Here is a 21,564-nt window from a genome sequence, read left to right as displayed (position 1 = left end):
CCAACTTCTCGTAGCGTTCGAACAGTTCACATTGCCCTGCATCATGGACTTGCTTACAGAACTTGCATCGCCGACAGCAGAAGTGGACGGAGTGGTTGGCTCCACCACAGGCGGCACAGGGACCGTACGGTGGGCGCTCACGGGAGTCACGACGCCCATCATAGTCTCGGCGCTCGGCGGGCCGCCCAGTTCGCCCAGTTGCCCCGGGCGGAACTCGGCGAACATCACCCCTTGGTGTCTTCGCTGAGTTGTTGCGATCGCCAGACCAACGACCGCGATCGCTCACGTTCCCGGCGTCTAGGAAGTCTTCTTCCGAGTCGTCCACCGAGTCCAAACAGCTATGATAGCTGTCATCGCTGCGGTCGCTCTCGGAATCGTACCGAGCCATGCGTCGCCGGTCCGCCACCTTGTACGGATCATCCTCCAGCACTGCAGCTGCTGCAAGTCGGCGGTCCCGGCCCTCATCTCGGCGCTGTCGCCGGTCGTCTCGGCGATGATCTCGCCGATCATCTCGGCGATCTCCACGTCGATCATCTCAGCGTTCGTCTCATCGGTCATCTGAGTCGACTCAGACCGTTTCCCATCTCGACTGTACGCTCCTACGAGCCGGTCCCACTGCTTCTTCCGCTTTCCCCCAGGATCTTCTGGTTGATAATCTTCTCCACTTTCTTGATGTCGTCGAGTTGCTGCGGATAGAGAAGGTCCATGATGTCGTCGTCTCTACAATTCAGCAAGAAGTGCTCGACGTGATCAGCGGCGTCCGGCCCCTTAGACTCATACTGGATCTTGGCCGACTTCGCGTATCCTTTCAAGCGTATCAGGAAGTCGCACACAGGTTCGTTCTCCTTGCGTCGAGCTGAGTAGTAGTGCGTACGCGCTGACTGGTCGAACTGCGAGCAGTAGTAGTCCAGGAATGCCTCGATGAGAAGGCTCCACTTCCGCTGAGTCTTCTTCGGCAGCTGGCGGTACTATCCTTTAGTTGCGCGCCCTAAACTCAGCGAGAACGGCTCGCACCAAGCATATTGGGCCATCCTCGTGCCTTTCATCTCGTAGATAAATCGCTTCAACCACTGGAGCGAGTCTTCGGAGCGGTAACGTTTTCCTTCGAACTCGGCGATCTTGTCCAGCGAAGCGTGGGTACGCACTTCCAAGTACTGGGCCCTGTCGCTGTCGGTGTTGTCGAAGCTCAGTCGCTTGATTACCGCCTTCGCCGAGTCTTCCGCCGAGTCGTGGTAGTCCCTGTCCTCATCGTCGTCGTCACTGCCGAGTTCCGCGTCGTCCGCCGCGTCGTAGAACTTGGCGTACCGGCCCCCGCTCGACCTCTCTCTAACAGGGGTCTTCATGTGGGAGTCTTCAAAGTACGGGGTCCCTTCCGTCGCCCGGAACACTCCACGCCGACCCTTCTTCGTCTCCGGCGTCTTCGGCAACGGAATTCTGCCGGGGCCTTCGCCGATTTGCTAGGGCTTGGCCGTTCGTTTTGCGATCGATTGCCGAGGTCCCGCCGGGTGTTCGAGCCCGAAGGCCCATCTCAGTCGCCGTTTCCACCGCATCAACTCCAGCGAGGCTTGCCTTGGGGTCCATCCGTCCAACATCAAGCTGCTCGGTCGGCTCGTGCACCGATACCTCATCGCCTTCAGAAGCAGCGTGGTGTCCTCCGCCAACTGGTTGACGTCGGTGCTGTTCACTGACTGGGCCAGCTCCGGCCCCAGCACAGGCCATTTCGCTTGGGCCATCGCCACCGGCCCAAACATCACCATCCAACCACTCTGCGTCTTCATCTCTTCGCCGAGTCGAGCCAAAACCTTGTTCGCGATCGGCGTATCCGCAATCTTCGTCGCTCGCGGTATTAGGGCGGACGGTCCCCTGGAGCAACGTCGTCATCATCATCGTCCGCATCATCGCCGAGTTCGGCGGTTAAGTTTCGTTGAACTGGGCGCGGGTTTTCCATGCGCCCAACTTGTAGCGACAACTGCTCGACGAAGTCGAGCAGTTGCGCCGTCGACATCACCGCGTCATACTCGGTCTTCATCTCCAACGCTTCCACATCATCACTTCCATGGTCTCGGGCCTCCTCATCGTGGAACGAGACGGAGCGCGTCACTTCCGCCATCGCGTCCATAATCATCGCCACCGTCGAGTCCGTCGAGTTGGCTAGCTCCGCCGAGTTAGCTCTGGCCGTCGCCAGGCTCGGCGTAACATATCCCTTGACCATATTCTCTCTCCTTGCTCTTCTCAAACCTTGGTTAGCTGGTACCTGCGAAACACAAGCACACCCCTGTTCCCGGGTCGCGGCAGCAGTTGTGGTGTTGCAGAACACACAAATATCGCCAGGTGTGGATCTCTAGCACAAACCACAACAATCGCCGAGTTAGGTCGGCGCTTGTTAGCCTGCGCAGGGGTTGTCCCCTTGCCGTTCGGCCCAACCGGGACAGCGTGTGTCTCGCGTCTAGCCGACACCTGCCAACCAAGGTCCACTCTTCCGGAGATCCGCCGAGCTAGCGGACTCCGTTCACAAACTCCTGTGCCGTCCACCAAAGGATGGACGGCGGCGCGCGAGCGCTTTTACAGGCCGCCGGGACAGAAGCAACCCGACTTGAAGAGTAACGGCACCCGGGCTGTCCGGCGTACCGGCTCGCTGAGTTAGCGAGACTTTTCTTTCGCACTTGGCGAGCACCCAACGCCCAATCCCGGGCCAACCTAATCTCTTGGCGCTGCCAGTCGAGTACCCTACAAGCTATGCCTCTCGGGTACCGACGGCAGGCATAATCCGACCCCGTGCAGGGATTTACCGGAAAGTGTGCACGTGGTGTGGGCCTAGCAAATTCTGCTCTGTTTGTTCTTAAGTCTCCTGGGCGCCCTGAAAGGGCGCCTCCACTATTCCTAAGGTCCTATACAAATATCAAGTGAAATGGAGCGGTTTCGGATCTCGGCCGACCCTTCGCCTTCTCAGCGACGCTTCGAACTCGGCGGAGCCGGATAAGTTGTCCGGATAACCCGGCGAGCTCGACGGGGAGGTCTCGCCGACTCGACTGAGTGCTGCTGAGCTCGCCGGGCTCACGCTTGGTCCTCTTGTGCGCCTTCTGGCCGTGCACCGTGTCGTCTGGGCGGCCGGCGGCTCTGTTTAGCCGAGCTCAAGGCCTGGAAACTGCCTTGAACTCTGCTGAGCGTCTCCTAGCATCCCCGCACTCGGCCCGCCGTACGTGCGTCTTCTCCTTGCGTGGCACCACCGTCCTTGGTCTCCGGTACTCTTCATTCCCATTCAGTAGGCCGCAGTACGCTTGTGACGCCTGCGAGCTCGGCCAGCTCGGCGGACTGGCACAGTGTACCATCCAGCCGAGTAGTACCGTCGGCGCCGCTTTCCTAGCCGTCTTGGTACTGCGAGCTCGGCGGACTGGCACAGTGTACCATCCAGCCGAGCAGTACCGTCGGTGCTGCTTTCCTGGCCGTCGTGGTACCTTGTTCCGCCTTAACTTCGAGTGCTGCACGAAATCTGGTGTTCCCTACACCACAATGATGATGACCATGACGACGACGGAGAAGATGAACCAGATAGCGACCCAGAGCGTGATCAGGAGGGGCGTGAAGGTGCTTTCCCATCAGAACTGGCCCTGTACGACGATCACAGCGCATAGCTCGGCGTACATTAACTCAGGCACATGCATTTGCAGTATTGGGGAATGTCATCAAAGAACCATTAAACGTCGCTGAGGCTTAGCGATCACTACAGTGGATACAATGAGAAGAAGCTACTGACGACGAAGTCAAATCGTTGTTCGCTAACGGGACTTTCGATTGGGTAGGCCCTCCAGCAGGCGCACGAGTCGTCGATCACGCTCTGCAGTTCCGGTTGAAAACAGGTGCCGATGGTAAGCTGGAATGCTTTAAAGCTCGATTATGTGATCGCGGTGACAGACAAATCTGGATTGTACACTTCATCGAAACTTACGCGCCCGTGGCAGGCCTCGTCACAGTCCGAATTTTTCTCGTGATTGTCGTGCGGTACAAGATGCACATGCGCCAAGGAGACGTACCCGCCGCGTACGTGAAAGCAGATCTTCTCGAAGAAATTTACATGAAATCTGTACCAGGGTACGCAAAAACAGGCGTCGAAGACAAGGTACGGTGCCTTCGCAAAGTCTTGTACGGCTTGCGTCAAGCTGGTCGCGAATGGACTCGAGAACTCAATGCTTTCCTGATTGAGTATGGCTTAGCGCCAACTAAAGGCGTCCCCTGTCTGTATTTCGCGTACGTGGATGACTCTCTCTTGCTTATGTACATATACGTGGACGACCTACTCGTGGCGCACAAGCACGAAGAGCAGTGCCTGCGGGTCATGGCAGCGCTTAGCCAGCGGTATCAAATCAAGGACATGGGCACACCTGATCAATATCTCGGGATGAAGGTGGATCGTGCCGCCGACGACTTGATTCTTCTGATCCAGACTGCGTACATCGACGAAATGCTATATGGGTTCGCAATGGATGAAACGCGGTCATCACACCTGCCCATGGTTGACAACACAAGGCTGGACTTCACTGATGGAGGGCACACAGATGACGAACGCTCAGTGATGACTAAAATGCCGTATCGACAAGCAGTGGGCGCACTACTTTATTTGGCTAGAGTATCGAGGCCCGACATCATGTTTTCAGTCGGACAGTTGGCAAGACACGTAACTACTCCGCGAAAAGTAGCATGGGATGCAGTGAAGTACCTGCTGAGGTACTTAGGTGCCACATAGAATTTGCGGTTGAAGTTCCAGCTGACCTGCGAGGATATCGTCGTCACCACTGACGCCGACTGGACAAATGATCGTGTGGACCAAAAGAGCGTGTTAGGTTACTTGGTGTACTTGTTCGGGTGTCCCGTGGCGTGGATGAGCAAGAAGCAGACCCTCGTGTCCAAATCAAGCACGGCGGCAGAATACGTGGCTGCAGACGTCGGAACCAAAGAAGCCCTCATGGTCCGAATGATAGCAAACGGGTTTCAGCAGATGAAGCTTCCTCTCCGACTGGCCATGGATAGCCAACCTGCCATGCAATGACTGCAGCGTAATGGTCTGAGCGAGACCCAGAAAATTATCGACGTGAAATATCACGCGGTCAAGAACTAGATCCACAAGGGCAAACTGACGGAAGAGTGTCCCAACGGGGGGTATGCCAGACGATCTTCTCATCAAGGCTCTCGCGCGGACTCAGTTACAGCGGAAACGAGGCCTCTGCGGGCTGGTAGATGCCTTCAACTAGGCTGCAAACCACCATGCACCGCTTGGGGGAGGTGTGTTGGACAGTAGCTCTGAAGGACAAGCGCCACATGTGATTCTGGTGACATCGAGAGGATGCTCGATGTCGCTAGGGCAAGATTCACCCCTTTGCGTGATGTCGCTAGGACACGATAGCTCTTGAGCATCGTTGACGTCAGGCAGACCGACTGCGTAATGTCTCCTGCACACATGTAAGGAGTCTGTCTAGCTAGCGTATGACTTTTTCGACGACTCTCATTAATCTCACTTTGTGATTTGCACTCTTCTCATCAAGCACTTCGTCGCCTCGCTCAACTGTTGACTTCGCTTCCAGCCATGAGCTGGGAGCGCTTCTCACGCGACTTGCACGATGGACGCATCGAGCAGGTCTGCGTTCTTTCGGACAGCGAAAGAACGAATCGCGAGAGTGAGGAGCTGAGCCAGCCCTTCATGGGAAGTACCACTGAGAGTGAAGACACTCTCACTGCGAAGCCGAAGCGAGAGCGCTTCGAGAAACAACGCTGACGTCGAGTCCCTATTACGAATTGTTGAGGGAGTACAAAGACGTACTCCCGGAAAAGATTCCTGCGGAGCTTGCACAGGACAAAGGCATTCATTACGCGATTGATCTCGTGCCGGGCACGAAGTACTGTGTCACGCGGCAGTGGCCACTACCGCGAGAACAAGTGAAAGCGTTCACCGACTTCTTTGAAAATCGTCGCAAAGCAGGACAAGTGCGGGAATCGAAGTCCCCGCACAGTGCTCCGACGTTCTGTGTCAAGAAACTACAGGGCGAATGGTGCATCGTTCATGCGTACAATAAACCAGACGATGCGACGGTACCGGCGCAGACGTCAATACCACGAAAAGATGTCATTATCGATTCGACGGCGGGGAGCACCGTTTACAGTGCTCTCGACTTACGAGATGGATTCTATCAGATCCTAATGCGTGAGAGCGATATCCCTCTCACGGCTGTGAGCACGCCAAGATGCATGCTCTGGGAGTGGCTAGTAATGCCGCAGGGGCTTAAGAACGCCCCTGCCACCTTCAACCGGTGCGTGACGTACTTGTTGCGCTCGGTGTGCGACTTCGCGCCGAGCTACTTCGATGACGTGTACATCCACAGACGGGCTGTGGACGCGATGTCTGACGTAGAGATGCACCGGGTGCATCTCCGGAAGCTACTTGAGCTTATGCGAAAGCATAAGCTCTACGTAAACCTGAAGAAGAGCATCTTCGGGTGAGCGAGATACCCGTCCTCGGGTGAGCGAGATACCCGTCCTCGGGTGTCTCGTACGGACGCGTTGTGTTTGCCCTAACCCGGAAAAAGGTCAGAGCGATCAATGCATGGCCAACGCCTTTAAGTGTCAAGGAACTGAGGCAGTTCCTTGGCTTGGCCACGAACTTGTGCAAGTACGTGGAGGATTACGCGGGCAAGATTCGCCCGTTGTCACAACTGCTTACGAAGGAAGCTGTGTGGAATTGGATTCAAGCAAAGCTGGACTGAGGCGCCGATCTTGGCAGTGCCTGACCAAGATCGACCATTCCACTTCGTGTGTGACGCATCCGATTTCGCGATCGGATGTGGACAACACAGATCGCGTTGTCATGCCGAACGACCATGACCTGCGACTTAGGAGCCAGCTTTCTGGCAGAGTTTGCCATCAACGGCTCGTTGGATGCCTCGACCGGGCATACACCGTTTTACGTTAATACCATGCGGCATCCACGTTTACCGAGTTTACTCGGAGTGGTGGCTCCACTTTAAGTGGGGGAGGATCTACGACTGGAACGCAGCACCCGCAGAAAGCTGCTGACATTTGCACTCTAACGGGGTTACACGCACAAGTGGCTTGTAGCCATTTGTGAATTTAACAGCTAGGTTATCTGTTAAAAGTTTTAGATACTTCCTCACCTTGGTGTAAGTTACACTAATGGCCACATTGACGTGGCACCCTCAATGAGTGGTCCACACATACCCAAAGATCCTACTGGTAGAAAGCAGCATATTTCTACCAGCTATTAGTGGGGCTCTGACAGCCAGCCGCTGGCAATCCGTTTCATAGATGATAAACAGTTTTAGGAGGAAGATCAATTTAGAAACAATACAGTTCTCATTTTTACCTAATCTAGCTACTTGGTGTCTTTATTTGTTTTATATTATACTTGTGGATTCAAGTATAATTAATACAAAATTTTAATAATACCTACGATTCCTCATACACGTAGCGCAACGTGTAAACTAAAGTAGTGAACCGAAGTAGGCCCACTACATCGGTCACCACACGACTCGAGAAAGCAGTGGATGTGGTCTTTCGCGTCCTGACCGCCCTTCTCGAACTGGAGACCAGCGTTGCGAGCGTAGGCTTTTAGTCGATTTAGGTAGTCGCCGATGTACTCCGCACCATCTCGCTTCGCTGAGTAGCACCGAGCTTTCGCAAACGGCTTGAACTGCGAGCAGTAGTACTTAATGAATGCATCGCTGAGCAACTTCCGCTTGCGCTTGGTCTTCCTCGGGAGTTGAAGGTACCAGCGAAGGGCACCGTCCCGAAGACTCAGCTCAAACGCCGTATACCACTCGTTGGGCGGTGTGTGGATGCCTTTCATCTCGTAGAAGAAAGCTTGGAGCCACTGCATCGAGTTTACTCTCTTATTGCGGGCTCCGGCAAAATGCTTGATCTGAGCGAGGGGTCGGTGGGTCGTGAGACCAAGTTTTGGCGTCGAGCACGAGCGCTCCATCTCACTCACTTCCCAGACCTGGCGAGCCAATTCGTCACCAGGACTGTCGCGGCTATCACCGCGGTCGAGGTAGTCATCATCATCGTCTTCTTCGCCGGAGGAATCCAACCGAGGAGTGAACCGTCGGTTAGTCATCGCTGAGATATCGCGCCGCATACTGTGAGTGGGCTTCGAACCCTCGGTGCACGTAACTCGTTCCACATCACTCGTCGACCGAGGAGTCACCATATGCGAACCTTGGAAGTACGGCGTGCCCTCGGTGCGGACCGAAAACATGCCGTCGGTGGGCTGAGGTCTCACCGAGGCTTCCAATTGCTTCTGAGGTGTTGGTGGGAGCGGGACTCTCGAAGGGTTGTCTTGCTCCTGCGCCACCGAGGCCTCAGTCTGATCTTCCAGACAATGTCGGTCGCACCATAGCTCAACCGAAGCTTGCGCACCCACTTCTTGAGCTCACGGCCGGCAATAGCAGGCGGCCAGTCGCGGATTGCAGCATCCGACGGGTGGGTTTGAGGCTCACACTCCATAGCCCTTATGAGCGAAACCGTGTCCTCGGCCGCCTGAGTGGTATTGGTAGAGTTAACTGTCCAGGCCAGCTCGCCCTTTAACTTCACCCAGATGGCTTGTCGGACCGACTGGGGCGAGAATTGCTGCTTCCACTCGCTCTCCTCTATCATTTGCTAGAACACTCGTCCAAGCAACTTGTTGGTAGCTCATTCATTGGCGGCCGGTTACATTGGGCAACTTGAGGGCCTTAGTAACCTGCACCGAGGCTTTCGAACCCTCGGTGCCGTCCTCGTCGTCGTCGTAGGCGTGGTTCGGCTTCGCCATTTCGTTAAATTCGGCAACGAGGTTTCGCGAGAGCAAGCGAGGTACCCCGCTATGTCCCGAAGACAGCATCGCGCCTCCCTGGTCGTCCATCTCTCGCATAGCTGCGGGTGAGACCTCCTCCAGGTTGTCATATTCCATCATATCATCATGGGCTGGGGTGCGTAACATACACGCTTTCGCGCTTAACCCACTGTCGTCCATCAGAAAGGAAGGGTACCGTCCCGGTCAAGGCCTTTTACAGGAGTACCGAGGTGAGCTCGGTGAGGGGACAAATCAAATTATACACTGGGGGGCATCCCCAGGAACACGTACACACGTTTTGCAGGGGATTTGTGGATAGCTCACAGACCATCCCGAGGACTATGAAGTGTGTTGCTATGTATGTACCTCCCAACACTCGGCCACTACTCACTCTTGGCCTTACCAGAGCGAGCTCTTGGTCAGTGTAACTTAAGTTCACCGGCAGACATAACCCACGTCGGCCGAGCGTATCCAGACTCTCCATGTGGTGGTTGTTGTAGTGAGAACTTACCGTGGACGTACTTGCTGTTGCGCTACGTGTTGAGGAAGCGGGGTATTCTGCTATGATTTAATAGTTAGAGGCGGTGAGGCCTCGACGATAACTAATCCATAATGTCTATACAAATTTCTAATGCTGACCGAGCTTTCGTCTTAAGTCCGGATTCCTAATAAGAGGCAAAAGGTGTATCCACTATGACTACCCGAAGAGCTCGGCGGGGATTTATTAGGACCCGCCGAGCCCCGCAGTCACTAACTAGCCCCCCCCCATCGCTCTGGCGCGGAAAATGTGTGTAGCCAAAAGGAGACGTCGGTCACTTTTCACTCAAAACCTCCGTACCGTTAGTCCTCGGCACGGCGCTACCGCTTCGCTATCAAAACCCAACACTACACCTTGATGACTGCAATTGTGCTACAGCTACGTGGAGAACCTAATGTCAATTCTGAACGATGGGAAAAGGGCGAGCAGCAAGATGCTGATTCCTGTGGATTGTTTGATCTTTCTGGAGTCGATGATATCAGGACACTCTTGGCGCATTGAGTGCTACAATATGGAGTAGTACTATCGGCTTCGTTACCTGTGTTATTGATTGCGCGATACGAAAAGAGCTGAGGTTGAAGGCACTCGAAGAAAGTTAGTGTACCTCAAACTACGAACATTTCCGTTGCTAATGATATATATATATATATATATCCGTACAGTCGTAGTCCTAAGGGTCACCCAACATGTAATGGGGTTTCACTGACAAGTGGCTTGTAGCCATTTGTGATTTTAACAGCTAGGTTAGCTGTTAAAAGTTTTAGATACTTCCTCACCTTGGTGTAAGTTACACCAATGGCTACATTGACGTGGCACCCTCAATGAGTGGTCCACACATACCCAAAGATCCTACTGGTAGAAAGCAGCATATTTCTACCAATCAGTGACGTGCTATTAGTGGGGCTCTGACAGCCAGCCGCTGGCAATCCTTTCATAGATGATAAACAGTTTTAGGAGGAAGATCAATTTACAAACAAATACAGTTCTCATTTTACCTAATCTAAGTCACTTTGTCAAAGTTGGAACGCCTTTGTTGAAAACTTCAACAAGAGGCCGAGTGCTTACCGTGATCGGATTAAGCAAGCGCGTGATCGCTTAGCACGTGAGGGTTCGGGCGCTAGCGATGATCGCAGCGCTCGTATTACTTCCGCTGCGCCAGTCCGTGCTGCTCCTCGTACGCCCTCACCATTTCCGGAACGTCCTCCAGCAAGACGTTCCGCGGCTCCCATGTATCTTGATGGGGAGGAAATCCTCTCCAACGAATACGAAAACGAGTCCCTCAAGGGGATCGTTTTCGGGATACTATGCGCTCAACAATCCAGCCGGTTGAGCCGCGGGTGTCACGGATCGGCGGTGGCGGGGGTGGGAACACGCCCCGGGTATGATCAGCCCCGGGTATGATCAGCCCCGGGCTGATCAGTATGCGCCTCTCCACGACCGGGTGACCGCCGTGGAGCGTCTTCAGGGCGCTGAGTTCGCCGCCCTGAAACAGGAGCTGGCGAACCAGAAGGCCCAAGTCGCGGCGGTCTCGCAGACCGCCTCGAATATCCAGGTCGAGCTGGGGACCCAGATGAAGGGGTTGCTCCACCGCGTCCGCGCGCTGGAGGAGAGGCTGCTCGTTGACGAGGCCAACTCCTCCGCTTCTGCCGAGGCTTCGGGCCAGCCGAGCTAGATGGCTCGTGCTGCAGGTATGGCTTCAGCCGTCCGACGTAAAAGGTCGGATGGAGGCGCATGCTAGACGGTATGTCTAGCGTGTATGCGTTGCCGTGCCGTGCCAACACAGTGAACGGCCCGATGAAGAGAGGAGAAAGTTTGCTTGCTCAGAAGTTCGAAACTGCATGTTTAGGCCGGTTTTGAGTAGATAACAAAATCAATGAACTAACTTTGAATTCATTTGTGTTGCCTCTGCCCACATTGTCTGCGTTCAGCTTCTGTTGGTCAACAGAAGCTGCTATTGCATCTTGGACAAACCGAATTACGGCTTGTCTTTTGGTGATGAAGTCGATTGCATCCAAGCTGAACTCGTTCAGCTCCCATTCCGCAGGAGGCCCGGCCTCTGCGTGGTTCTTCGCGGTGTCTGCGCCCTGCGCAGACCCATGGTCCTTGTTCCTTGTGGAGTCTGTGCTCTGCACAGACTCATTTTCCTTGTTCTGGGGGTTAGCGCACTGCGCTGACCTTGGTTCTTCCTGCCAAGGTCTACGCCCCGCGCAGACCTGGTTGTCTTGTTCCTTGTTGTCGCGGCTGACACTGTGCAGGTATCAGCGGTTTTCTGCGGCTGCTGTATTGCAGTCGTTGGTTGATCCTCCCCCACTTAAAGTGGGAGCCATCACTCCGAGTAAACTCGGTAGACGGAGATGCCGCATGGCATTCACGTAGAACGGTGTATGCCCGGTCGAGGCATGCACTGAGTTACTGATGGCGAACTCCACCAACAACAAACACTCGCTCCAGTATTGGAACGAGTGAGCGTAGCTCTTCAACATATCGACGAGCACGCGATTCACGCGCTCGGTTTGACCGTCCGTCTGCGGATGATCCGCAGTCGACATGGAAAGCTGGCTCCCAAGAAGTGTAAACACTTCTTGCCACAGGTGCGCTGTGAAGCGCGGGTCTCTGTCCGACACGATGTCGGTCGGCATGCCATGGTGTTTGAACACCATGTCGACGAACAGACGGGCCGTCTGCTTCGCGGTCACCTCTGCCGGCACCGCAGCAAGATGTGCCATCTTGCTGAAGCGGCCGACGAAGACCACAACACCGGTGTTCCCTCCGCTGTCCGGGGGGAGACCAAAGATGAAGTCCAAAGACATGGACTTCCAACACTCCGACGGAGTCGGTAGTGATTGTAACGGAGCCTGCGCGAATGGCGCAGGCTTTACGCGTTGGCATACCTCGCAAGCACGGATGTACTTGCGCACCCACTTATACTGGTGGTGCCAGTAGAAGTCACGCGTGAGAAGGACGTATGTCTTCTCACGTCCGAGATGTCCCGCAGATGGGGCATCGTGACACTCGTACATGATCCTGAGGCGCAGGTCATGGTCATTTGGCACGACAACGCGGTCTGCGTTGTCGTCGACTGCATTATAAAGAAGCAGTCCCTCGTGCACCCTATATCGGTGTGCACGCGCACGAAGGTGCTTGGGCAACTTCTGACGAGACTTGTCAGAAGGCGCTGTGCCATAGGCCAGCAAGAGCTTCGCGTCCGCGTCGTGCGCGTACGCGGCCTTCACATCGTCCAGCAGAGACGACGTGGGTTTGCTCATTCGCATGGTGTCGATGGCGTTGACGTCAGCAGCTTCTGCATAATCCGGCCGACGTGGTAACGCGTCGGCCACCACATTCAATCTCCCGGGTTTGTATTAGACCCGGAAGTTATATTCTGCAATGAATGAGAGCCATCTCGCCATTCTTTGTGATATGTGTGGCGACTTCACCGCGGTGTGCAGTGATGCATGGTCGGTGTAGACCACAAATGGTCTACTTCCAAGTAGATACACTCGGAACTTTGCGAGTGCGTACTTCACGGCAAGGAGTTCCTTGTCATGCACCGGATAGTTGCGCTCAGCTGGCTTCAGCTGACGCGATTGGTAGTAGACGACACGATCACGGCCCTCGTGATCGTGCTGCATCAACGCGCATCCGATCGCGAAGTCGGATGCGTCGCACACTACGTGAAATGGACGATCTTGGTCGGCCACTGCCAAGATCGGCGCCTCAGTCAAGCCCCGCTTGACTGCATCGAATGCCTTTTGGCAATCGGGTGTCCAATTCCACACAGCTTCCTTCTTAAGAAGCTGTGACAGCGGGCGGATCTTGCCCGCGTAATCCTCCACGTACTTGCACAAGTACGTGGCCAAGCCAAGGAACTGCCTCAGTTCCTTGAAACTTGAAGGCGTTGGCCATTCATTGATCACTCTGAACTTTTCCGGGTCAGGGCGAACACAATTTTTCCCTACGAGACACCCGAGGACGCCGCCCCGAAGATACACTTCTTCAGGTTCGCGTAGAGCTTATGTTTTCGCATAAGCTCAAGTAGCTTCCGGAGATGCACCCGGTGCATCTCTACGTCAGACATCGCGTCCACAGCCCGGCTGTGGATGAACACATCATCGAAGTAGCTCGGCGCGAAATCGCGCACCAAGCGCAACAAGTGCGTCACGCACCTGTTGAAAGTCGCAGGGGCATTCTTAAGCCCCTGTGACATCACCAGCCATTCCCAGAGCATGCCGTTTGGCGTGCTCACTGCCGTGAGAGGGACATCGCTCTCACGCATTAGGATGTGATAGAATCCATCTCGTAAGTCGAGAGCACTGTAAACGGTGCTCCCGGCCATCGAATCGATGATAACATCTTTTCGCGGTATCGGCGTCTGCGCCGGTACCGTCGCATCGTTCAGCTTGTTATACGCATGAACGATGCGCCATCCGCCCTGTGGCTTTTTGACACAGAACGTCGGAGCACTGTGCGGGGACTTCGATTCCCGCACTTGTCCTGCTTTGCGACGACTTTCAAAGAAGTCGTCGATCGCCTTGACTTGCTCTCGCGGCTGTGGCCACTGCCGCGTAACACAACACTTTGTGCCCGTCACGAGATTGATCTCGTGCCGAATGCCCTTATTCTGCGGAAGCTCCGCAGGAATCTCTTCCGGGAGTACATCTTTGTACTCCCTCAACAATTCGTAATAGGGACTCGACTTTAACGAGTCCCAACCTTGTTCCTCGAAGCGCTCTCGCTTCGTCTTCGCACTGAGAGTGTCTTCACTCTCAGTGGTACTTCCCATGAAGAGCTGTCTCAGCTCTTCGCTCTCGCTCTCCGTTCTTTCGCTGTTTGAAAGAACGCAGACCTGCTCGATGCGTCCATCGTGCAAGTCGCGTGTGAAGCGCTTCCAGCTCATGGCTGGAAGCGAAGTCAACTCCGACGCCGACGTCGGAGGATTAGCGAGTTCAATCTCTCGATACTGGAATCCAGTATCGGTGCGCGTCAAGACGCTTAGCGTCTCGACATCCGGCGTCACCGCCTCAGTCTGCCCAGCAGACTGCTCTTGTTGCGTCTCGGTCCCGGACCGAGACTTGCGCAGCGTTCCCCGCTTGCGTCGTCTTCTTGTTGTGCGGAGCCCGGCTCCGCACAGTTGTTCTTCTGGTCCAGGCCCGGCCGTGGACAGTTGTTCGCCGGCGGACCCTGTCCGCGGGCGCGCGGTATCAACCCCGGCTTGACCGCATGTTCCTTCGTGCAGCCCGGGTGCACGGTAATATGTCCTTTCGCCAGCAGACCCTGTCTGCGAGCGCGCGATATTAAGCCCGGCTTGATCTCATGGCGCTTCGTCGTACAGCCCGGCTGCATGACAGCATGCAAATTGCGTCAGTGCGGGACGTTTGCAACCGTCCGCACTGTTTGCAGCGTCAACTCCCGGAGTTGACACGCCTTTGTCACCTCGACGCCATTCATTGGCGGAGTCCCTCATGACCGGGGGTGCATCGGCTCCCGGAGCCGACGCGTCGTTGTCGACCTGACCTCTTCGGGTCAGGGACTGTCCCTTACACGCTTGAATGTGGGTGTTGGTTCCCGGAACCAGTACATATTTTTCTTCCGACGTCGGCAGCATTGCCGACGTTGGTCTCACTTGTGCGCGCCCTCGCGCTCTTCTCGGGCACTCCGGGACAGTAGCATTAAGCGCTGTCTCGACTGGTAAGCCGCGCGCACCTGCCGGTGCGTGCGCTGCGGTAACAGGGCCATTGCTCTCTGTTCCGCAGTCGCGACCGAAGCGCACGAGCGTGCGCTTCTTCCAGTCAATTACCGGATCATGCCGTGCAAGCCACGGCATGCCCATAACAACGTCGAACTTATCGTCCAGGTCCAGGACGATAAAGTGTTCGACAAACACCCGTTGTTTGTACGAGAAGCGCACGTTCACGATGCGCTTCTCGGTCTTCACGATGGCACCTGTTGCCAATCGAACTTCCAGAAGACTTCGAGGTACATTTACCTCCTCGAAGTCAAGACTCGGTAAGCTCCGCAGTCGAACAAAGTTGTTCGACGCGCCCGAATCAACCAGAGCGCGAAGAGAGTCGCTCGCTCTCTTCGACGTTACCTTCAAGATGACCAGGTTCGGCCTGTCATCTTGCTTCTTGCAGCGAGATCTGGTCTCACTGGGGGCTGCAGTCCTCAGTGTCGCGTGCCCAATGTCGGCACGCGTGACTGCATTACCAGTAGGGCGCCCCTCGCCTACTGGATGTTCACGTTTTTGTTTGTCCGCGGCGATGCCCGGCATCGCCACGACGGCCACCATTGTAGTGCACGGGAGCCGTGCACTCTCTGGCACAGTGACCAATCCTTCCGCAGCGGAAGCATCGCACATTACTTCCGTGCTGCTGGTGGCCAGCAGTCGTTGCATTCGAGAGGTCCATTGGTTCCGGACCTCCCGTGCTCACTACCGGACGCGGTTGCGGCCTCGGCACGTTTGCATGCAGTTTAACCTGCCGCAGGCTAAACTCTTCTTGCATTGCAAGGGTGATTGCAGCTTCGAGAGTACTCGGGTACTCTCGGAAGAGATAGGTCTGCACAGGCCCATCTCTCAGTCCCTTCATGAACGTGACGACTTTAGCCGCCTCGTCTATCGGGTTGGTCAAGATGTTCGAGACCAAGTACCGTGCACGCTGCGCGTAAGCATGGACGTCATGCTTACCCTGCTGCAGGTCGAGGAATTCCGCCCTCGACTGGAACTCATTTTGCGGGGGCTCAAACGCTTGTCTGAGCTCTTCCTTGAATATCTCGTACGTGCTAAAGCACGTAGGATCTGAGAGTCGGCGTCCGTACGCCCAACTCCTCGCTCGTCCGCCAAGACATGACATGGCGAACGCAACCTTTGACAACGGGTCGACGATGCGTCGAGCCGCTATGGCTGTGTCGAGCTCGACAAGCCACCGGAGGAGAGGCTCGCCCTCTCTTCCTACATAATTGCTCACGCTCAATTTTAATGGTTGAGCACGCGGTGTCGTCCCCGACGACGCCGTCACTGAGGAAGCAGCATCGCGCTGCTCCTTCATGATGAACTCCAGAGCAACACCATGTTGCTCTGTCGGCGATGGCGTACGCAGCATCGTAGCTATCGCCGCCTCCCCAACGACTGTTGACAGTCGTTGGAGGGCCTCCCACTCTGGGTCCGACAGGTGGGGACAGTCCGCGCGTGCAACATGCGTTGCAGGCGTGTTGGAGCTCTCCATGGGCACCTCCGTGCTCATGGGGTTCTCGGCTCCGCGTTCGTACACCCTGTACGAACGTCACGTAGTCGGTCATGGGACGGACTACAAAGTGCTACCAGGTGTAGTGGGCCTACTTTGGCTCACTACTTTCGCTTACACGTTGTGCTACGTGTATGAGGAAGCGTAGGAGTTTATTAATAATTTGAATTTATTATACTTGAATCCACAAGTATAATATAAATCAAATAAAACACCAAGTTGCTAGTTTAGGGTAAAATGAGAACTGTATTGTTTGTAAATGGATCTTCCTCCTAAATCTGCTAAAACTGTTTATCATCTATGAAAGGGGTTGACAGCGGCTGTCTGTCAGAGCCCCGTCAATATGCACGTCTCTAATTGGTAGAAAGATGCTGTTTTCTACCAATAGGATCTTTGGGTAGTTGTGAATCACTCATGTGTGGTGGCCCACTTCAATGTATCCATTGGTGTGCCTTACACCAATGTGAGGAAGTATCTAAAACCTTTAACAGATATTTATCTGTTAAACCATAAGTGACAAATGTCATGCACAAGTGACAGTTGTCACTTGTGACCGTTGTCGTGCAAAAGTGACTGTTGTCACTTGTGTGTGTAACCCCGTTACAGGTCCCGATGAATTCGGCCAGCAAATTCAATGCCCCTGTGCTCTGATGACCATGACGCACGAAAATGTCCTCCCCCACCACAGCAGAAGTCAACACGACGCTGCAATGTGCTCCAACCTTGTCAATCGCTGATAACCTCTCCCATCGTGGCAGCATTCACTCGGGCGCAAACCTCACGCAACACGCAAGGCTAACGTCGCCACCGAACCGACGCAGATGATACAATCGCCTACATCAGCTTCGCGCTTGTCTACCGTGACACCTACGACGCCACCACAGCGCCAACTGCGATTGCGCAGGCTCAAGTTGTCACAACCCTTGCCCAGTGTAGAAAGGTATTACACTGGATGCTGAAAACGGAGCAAGTACGCGGCGATGTGAACCTAATGACAAAGGCGGTAGATCAGTTTCCATCGATAGTCAAGTCGAAAACTCGAAAAAGCAACATCACCAAAGCTGTGGACTGGTGGATGAAGCGATCGAAGTTCCTCGAGGCATCGCGTGGTTCGACTGTTGCATCAACGCGTAGATCGCATGGACGTGCTCGAGTCAAACGTAAATCTATCGTCGGGAGAGGACGCCGCACAAGTGCATCGGTGATATGGTTGTACCCGGTTCTTCTTGCTGAATTCGACCGGCTTCGCCAAGCAGGTCTTAAATTTGACGCGCCGCTACTTCGCCAGGTTGCGCTGTGCCAATTTCAAGTACCAGGGGCCGCATATGACACTGCCTCAGTTGACGCACAAGGCGTGCCGCTCTCAACTAGGGTCACATCAAGGTGGATACAGGTGTTCATGGAGAAGCACATGATTGTCTTGCGTGCGCATACTGGCAAAAGACAAGTAAGCCACGACAAGCAAGCTCAGATCGAGCGCGAAGTAGCATCCCATCTTGGTCAGCTCAAGCGTGATTTCGAGAGCGGCAAGCTGGATGAGAATACAGTTGAGAACGTTGATGAGACGATTTCGTTATCGAATTTGACAATGGTAAGCCTCTTGGATTCATCGGAGAAAAGCAAGGCAAGTATGCTGATGTTTCGGGTGGTGAGGGTATGACAATGATCGGACGCATTTCAGGTGGAGCCAACGGTTACATCCACCCGCCGATGATGATATTCACAAACGCAAACAGAAGCTACCCTATCCGAGGTGTGTTGCTGGTGTATGATACCGCACAGGGCCAAAAGGCTGGATGGATCAACGTCTCTTCCGAGCGTATTTGAAGGAGGGCCGAGCGATCTCAGCGAACCCTCGCGGTGGACAGAAGACCATCGTCCTTGACAACTGCTCAGGTCAGCTGGAGGAATCTGAATGTCAAGAGGAACTGAAGCGTCTGAATGCTCGATTGCATTATCCCCCCACTCAACTGATCTATGTCAGCCTGCCGATTTATTTGTCATCGCGAAGATAAAGGATGTGTGGTCACGTATGTGAAATGATAAGAAGATCGAGCATGTAGAAAAGAAAAAGCGGCAAAACAAGGCTGGAAAGATGGGAGCTATTCGGGCAAGCTGGAAACCCCCGGGAAACAATTTTTTTTGGAGCTGGCGGCTGCTGCTGTTAAGAGAAGTCAACCAGAAGCGAGACAAAAACGGCATCAATTACGCACACAGAGCAGTGATGCGATGTGGCTTGTCGCTGGGTGTTGATGGTACATAATCAACATCACAAGTTTTCCCTCACTTACAGGAGATCATCCTGAAGTACCCACTGGAGTTTGCAGGCAAGGACGCCGAGACAGCAGACGAACAAGAGTCGATCAACGAAGAAGAAAATGAAGATATATGTCGCATAGAGCGAGCAGAAACCCACATCCTCGACGAAGTCATCGTTTGATGTATAACTTGAACACTGAAAGCGACAGTCTTAACTACATAAATACACGTTCTCTTTCCCACCAGCAGACTATTTCGGTATTCAAAATTAGTCTATATTCAAAATTAGTTTGTCCCTTTCGGAAACAGATTAAACGTTGTAAGTAAAAAAAAAATCGATATTCAATTTTAGTCTGGGCCAGACTAATTACTGTAAGTACTGTAGTGAGGCACTCATTGGCTACGTCCTAGCTGACTCATAGCGTAAACGGCGCCTAAGACTACGACTATACGGTAAGTGCTTTTGGTACAAGCGCATCTACAAATTGATACAACAGTTACCTGTTCTGGTATAACTTGTGCTTCTCTAAATTTAGTCAGGGTTTGACGGTAAACTATGTGCCGTTCCTGCCAAAACCCGTCGAAGGCGATGACAGCACCGTAATTTTCCTCGGTATTTCTTATCGCAAACCATATGGCGATTATGATGGGTTTAAGAAGAACGTATATAATCCAGTTCCGTCCAAATGGCACTGGCGATATCGGTAACTGTACTAGTACTTGGTTGAGTCTCATCTCGGCAGCTCTTACAATCTGGGAGGCCTGATGTCTGTTTGTACACGTTCACATAACCCAGACACTGTAGAGAACTCGGTGCGAGTCTCACCGCAGCGTGATAAGTGTGTGAAGCAACAGTATATACTAGTACACTGGAAGCGCTACTGAATCGACACGTGAGAGCCGGCCAGAACCCATCGATGTTAGCAGCCGACGTGACTGTATAGACGCAGCCACGTCGGCTGCCATCTACTGGTACATGTCGTAATCCGCTGTGGAGTGATTCCACACCATACGCTGGCAGTGCCACACGGCCTAACCCTGCAAAAAGGTTTGCCGCCACAGAAGCCGGGAGGTTGGCTTCGCGAGGTTGTGCATGGTTGAAGATTAGCTTCGCGATGGGGTTCACCCCCGTTCTAACAGAAAAAAAAATCTGCAAACGAACCGTTCGGAAACTCTTGTGTACAGTAGCTTGTTTACTGTGGCGAAGGTAATCTGGTTGGTCGGCTGTGCGAAGCTGCCTCGAGGCCTCACTTTTGAGTTTGCAGGCCAGCCGCGTCGACGTCCACCATGGAATCTCTTAGCTTGTTCTCTGGCTCCAGAGACCACCAGTTGACTCGATACCGGTTCACCGAACCTGCCGACGAGGACGATGAACTGTGCGCCGGTAACGACGCATCTGAGACCAAAGGTGTTCGGCGAAGGCGACAGCCGAGGGAGATGCTGACGTTGGCAGAGCTCGGTGCTCTGCCCTGGTTCGGCTGGATGTTCGTCTACGCCTTCGTGCTGTTCTGCTTCTCCGTCGCTCGGTGCCTCACCCTCCAAAACCTGGTCGGCATGTACGGCAGCCCCCAGGACTATACGCCGGGCTTCAAGATTGCAGCGTTGACGCTCGGGTTCTTGGAAGACTTCGTCTGCGCGACCTACTTCACAGGCACTCTATGGCTGTTTGATACCTTGAAACTCGAGGCTCTCAATCGATTCGGACCGAACGAATTCGTCATGCGCGTCGTCGGTGATTTCACCACGTACGTAGTCTCGTGGCTGCTGTTCTTCGTCATGATGGCGCCGTTCGTAGCCGACATGCTCCTCGTGGTTAATCGAGACATGCGGTTCTCGTTCGAGCTGTTGGCCACTCTAATACGCGAGAGAGAATACCTCAGCGCGGCTCCGATCTCCAGCGAGGAAATCTACAGAGGATACCAGTTCGGGGCGATGCTGGTGATGGTTTCAACTCTCTTCGCGTTTGTTCGATTGTGGGCTACCTGGGCTGATCTAGCTCAGTGGAACCCAACGCACTTAGTAGCTGAAGTGTCTTCTGGGAAGTCTGTCAAAGGTGCCAAATACGTGGGCCTCGCTCTCGAAGAAGGCGCAGATAGCGCGGAGTCCACGAGTTCGAGTGAGAACGACACACTCGACAAGCTCTCGTTTGCGAGCTTTGAGCGAAAACATGTTCTTGCGATCGCTGTCGTTCTCACGTGTACCATGATCATGCCCATCGCTGTTGTGACGATAGGCTCCATGTGCTCGCCGTTAGTCGTCTACTGTGGATTGAACGCCACGCTGAACGAGCTATTTGCCCACTCCTTGCAGCCCACAGCGCCAGATGGCACGTTTGTGAATGAGTTCGGCGACAGGCCTTGGGTGGAGATGTACATCCATCGAACCGAGAGGCACAAACTTTTCGGTGCCGATTCGCTTTACCGACGCACCACGGGCTTTCGTGGAGAGCTTGCTTTCGACGTGGAAGTCTCGAAGGAAAACCCACCGAACGTGCTGGTCCTCGGCGTCGAGTCCTTCCGCTACCAAGACTCGCGCTACCTCGTCGGAGAGGAAGACCCGTCCAATCTTTTCAAGGGAACCAACACTACTATCACGCCAAGCTTCGACAGGTGGGCCAAGCGCGGGGTAGCTCTTCGCAACATTTGGTCCAGTACACCAACGAGCCGATCGTTAGAGAGTCTGATCTTTGCCCA

At 54.2% G+C, this 21,564-nt stretch overlaps 2 protein-coding genes across 2 annotated transcripts; both read right to left on the bottom strand.

Moving 5' to 3' along the window:
- Positions 1-599: 599 nt before the first annotated feature.
- IUM83_07447 (uncharacterized protein) lies at positions 600-1,343 on the bottom strand (the record flags this gene model as incomplete). Its single annotated transcript, XM_067931745.1, has 2 exons — positions 600-968; positions 1,146-1,343. 2 exons carry the CDS (start codon positions 1,341-1,343, stop codon positions 600-602), a joined length of 567 nt encoding a protein of 188 aa, XP_067798974.1.
- Positions 1,344-1,846: 503 nt separating this feature from the next.
- IUM83_07446 (uncharacterized protein) lies at positions 1,847-2,212 on the bottom strand (the record flags this gene model as incomplete). Its single annotated transcript, XM_067931744.1, has 1 exon — positions 1,847-2,212. The coding sequence occupies one exon, from the start codon at positions 2,210-2,212 to the stop codon at positions 1,847-1,849; it is 366 nt and encodes a 121-aa protein (XP_067799053.1).
- Positions 2,213-21,564: the final 19,352 nt, after the last annotated feature.

Source organism: Phytophthora cinnamomi (genome assembly GCF_018691715.1).
Source record: "Phytophthora cinnamomi strain GKB4 chromosome Unknown Contig6, whole genome shotgun sequence".
NCBI lineage: Eukaryota > Oomycota > Peronosporomycetes > Peronosporales > Peronosporaceae > Phytophthora > Phytophthora cinnamomi.
Note: the sequence above shows the minus strand (reverse complement) of the source record. Positions and strands in the feature narration are given on the sequence as shown.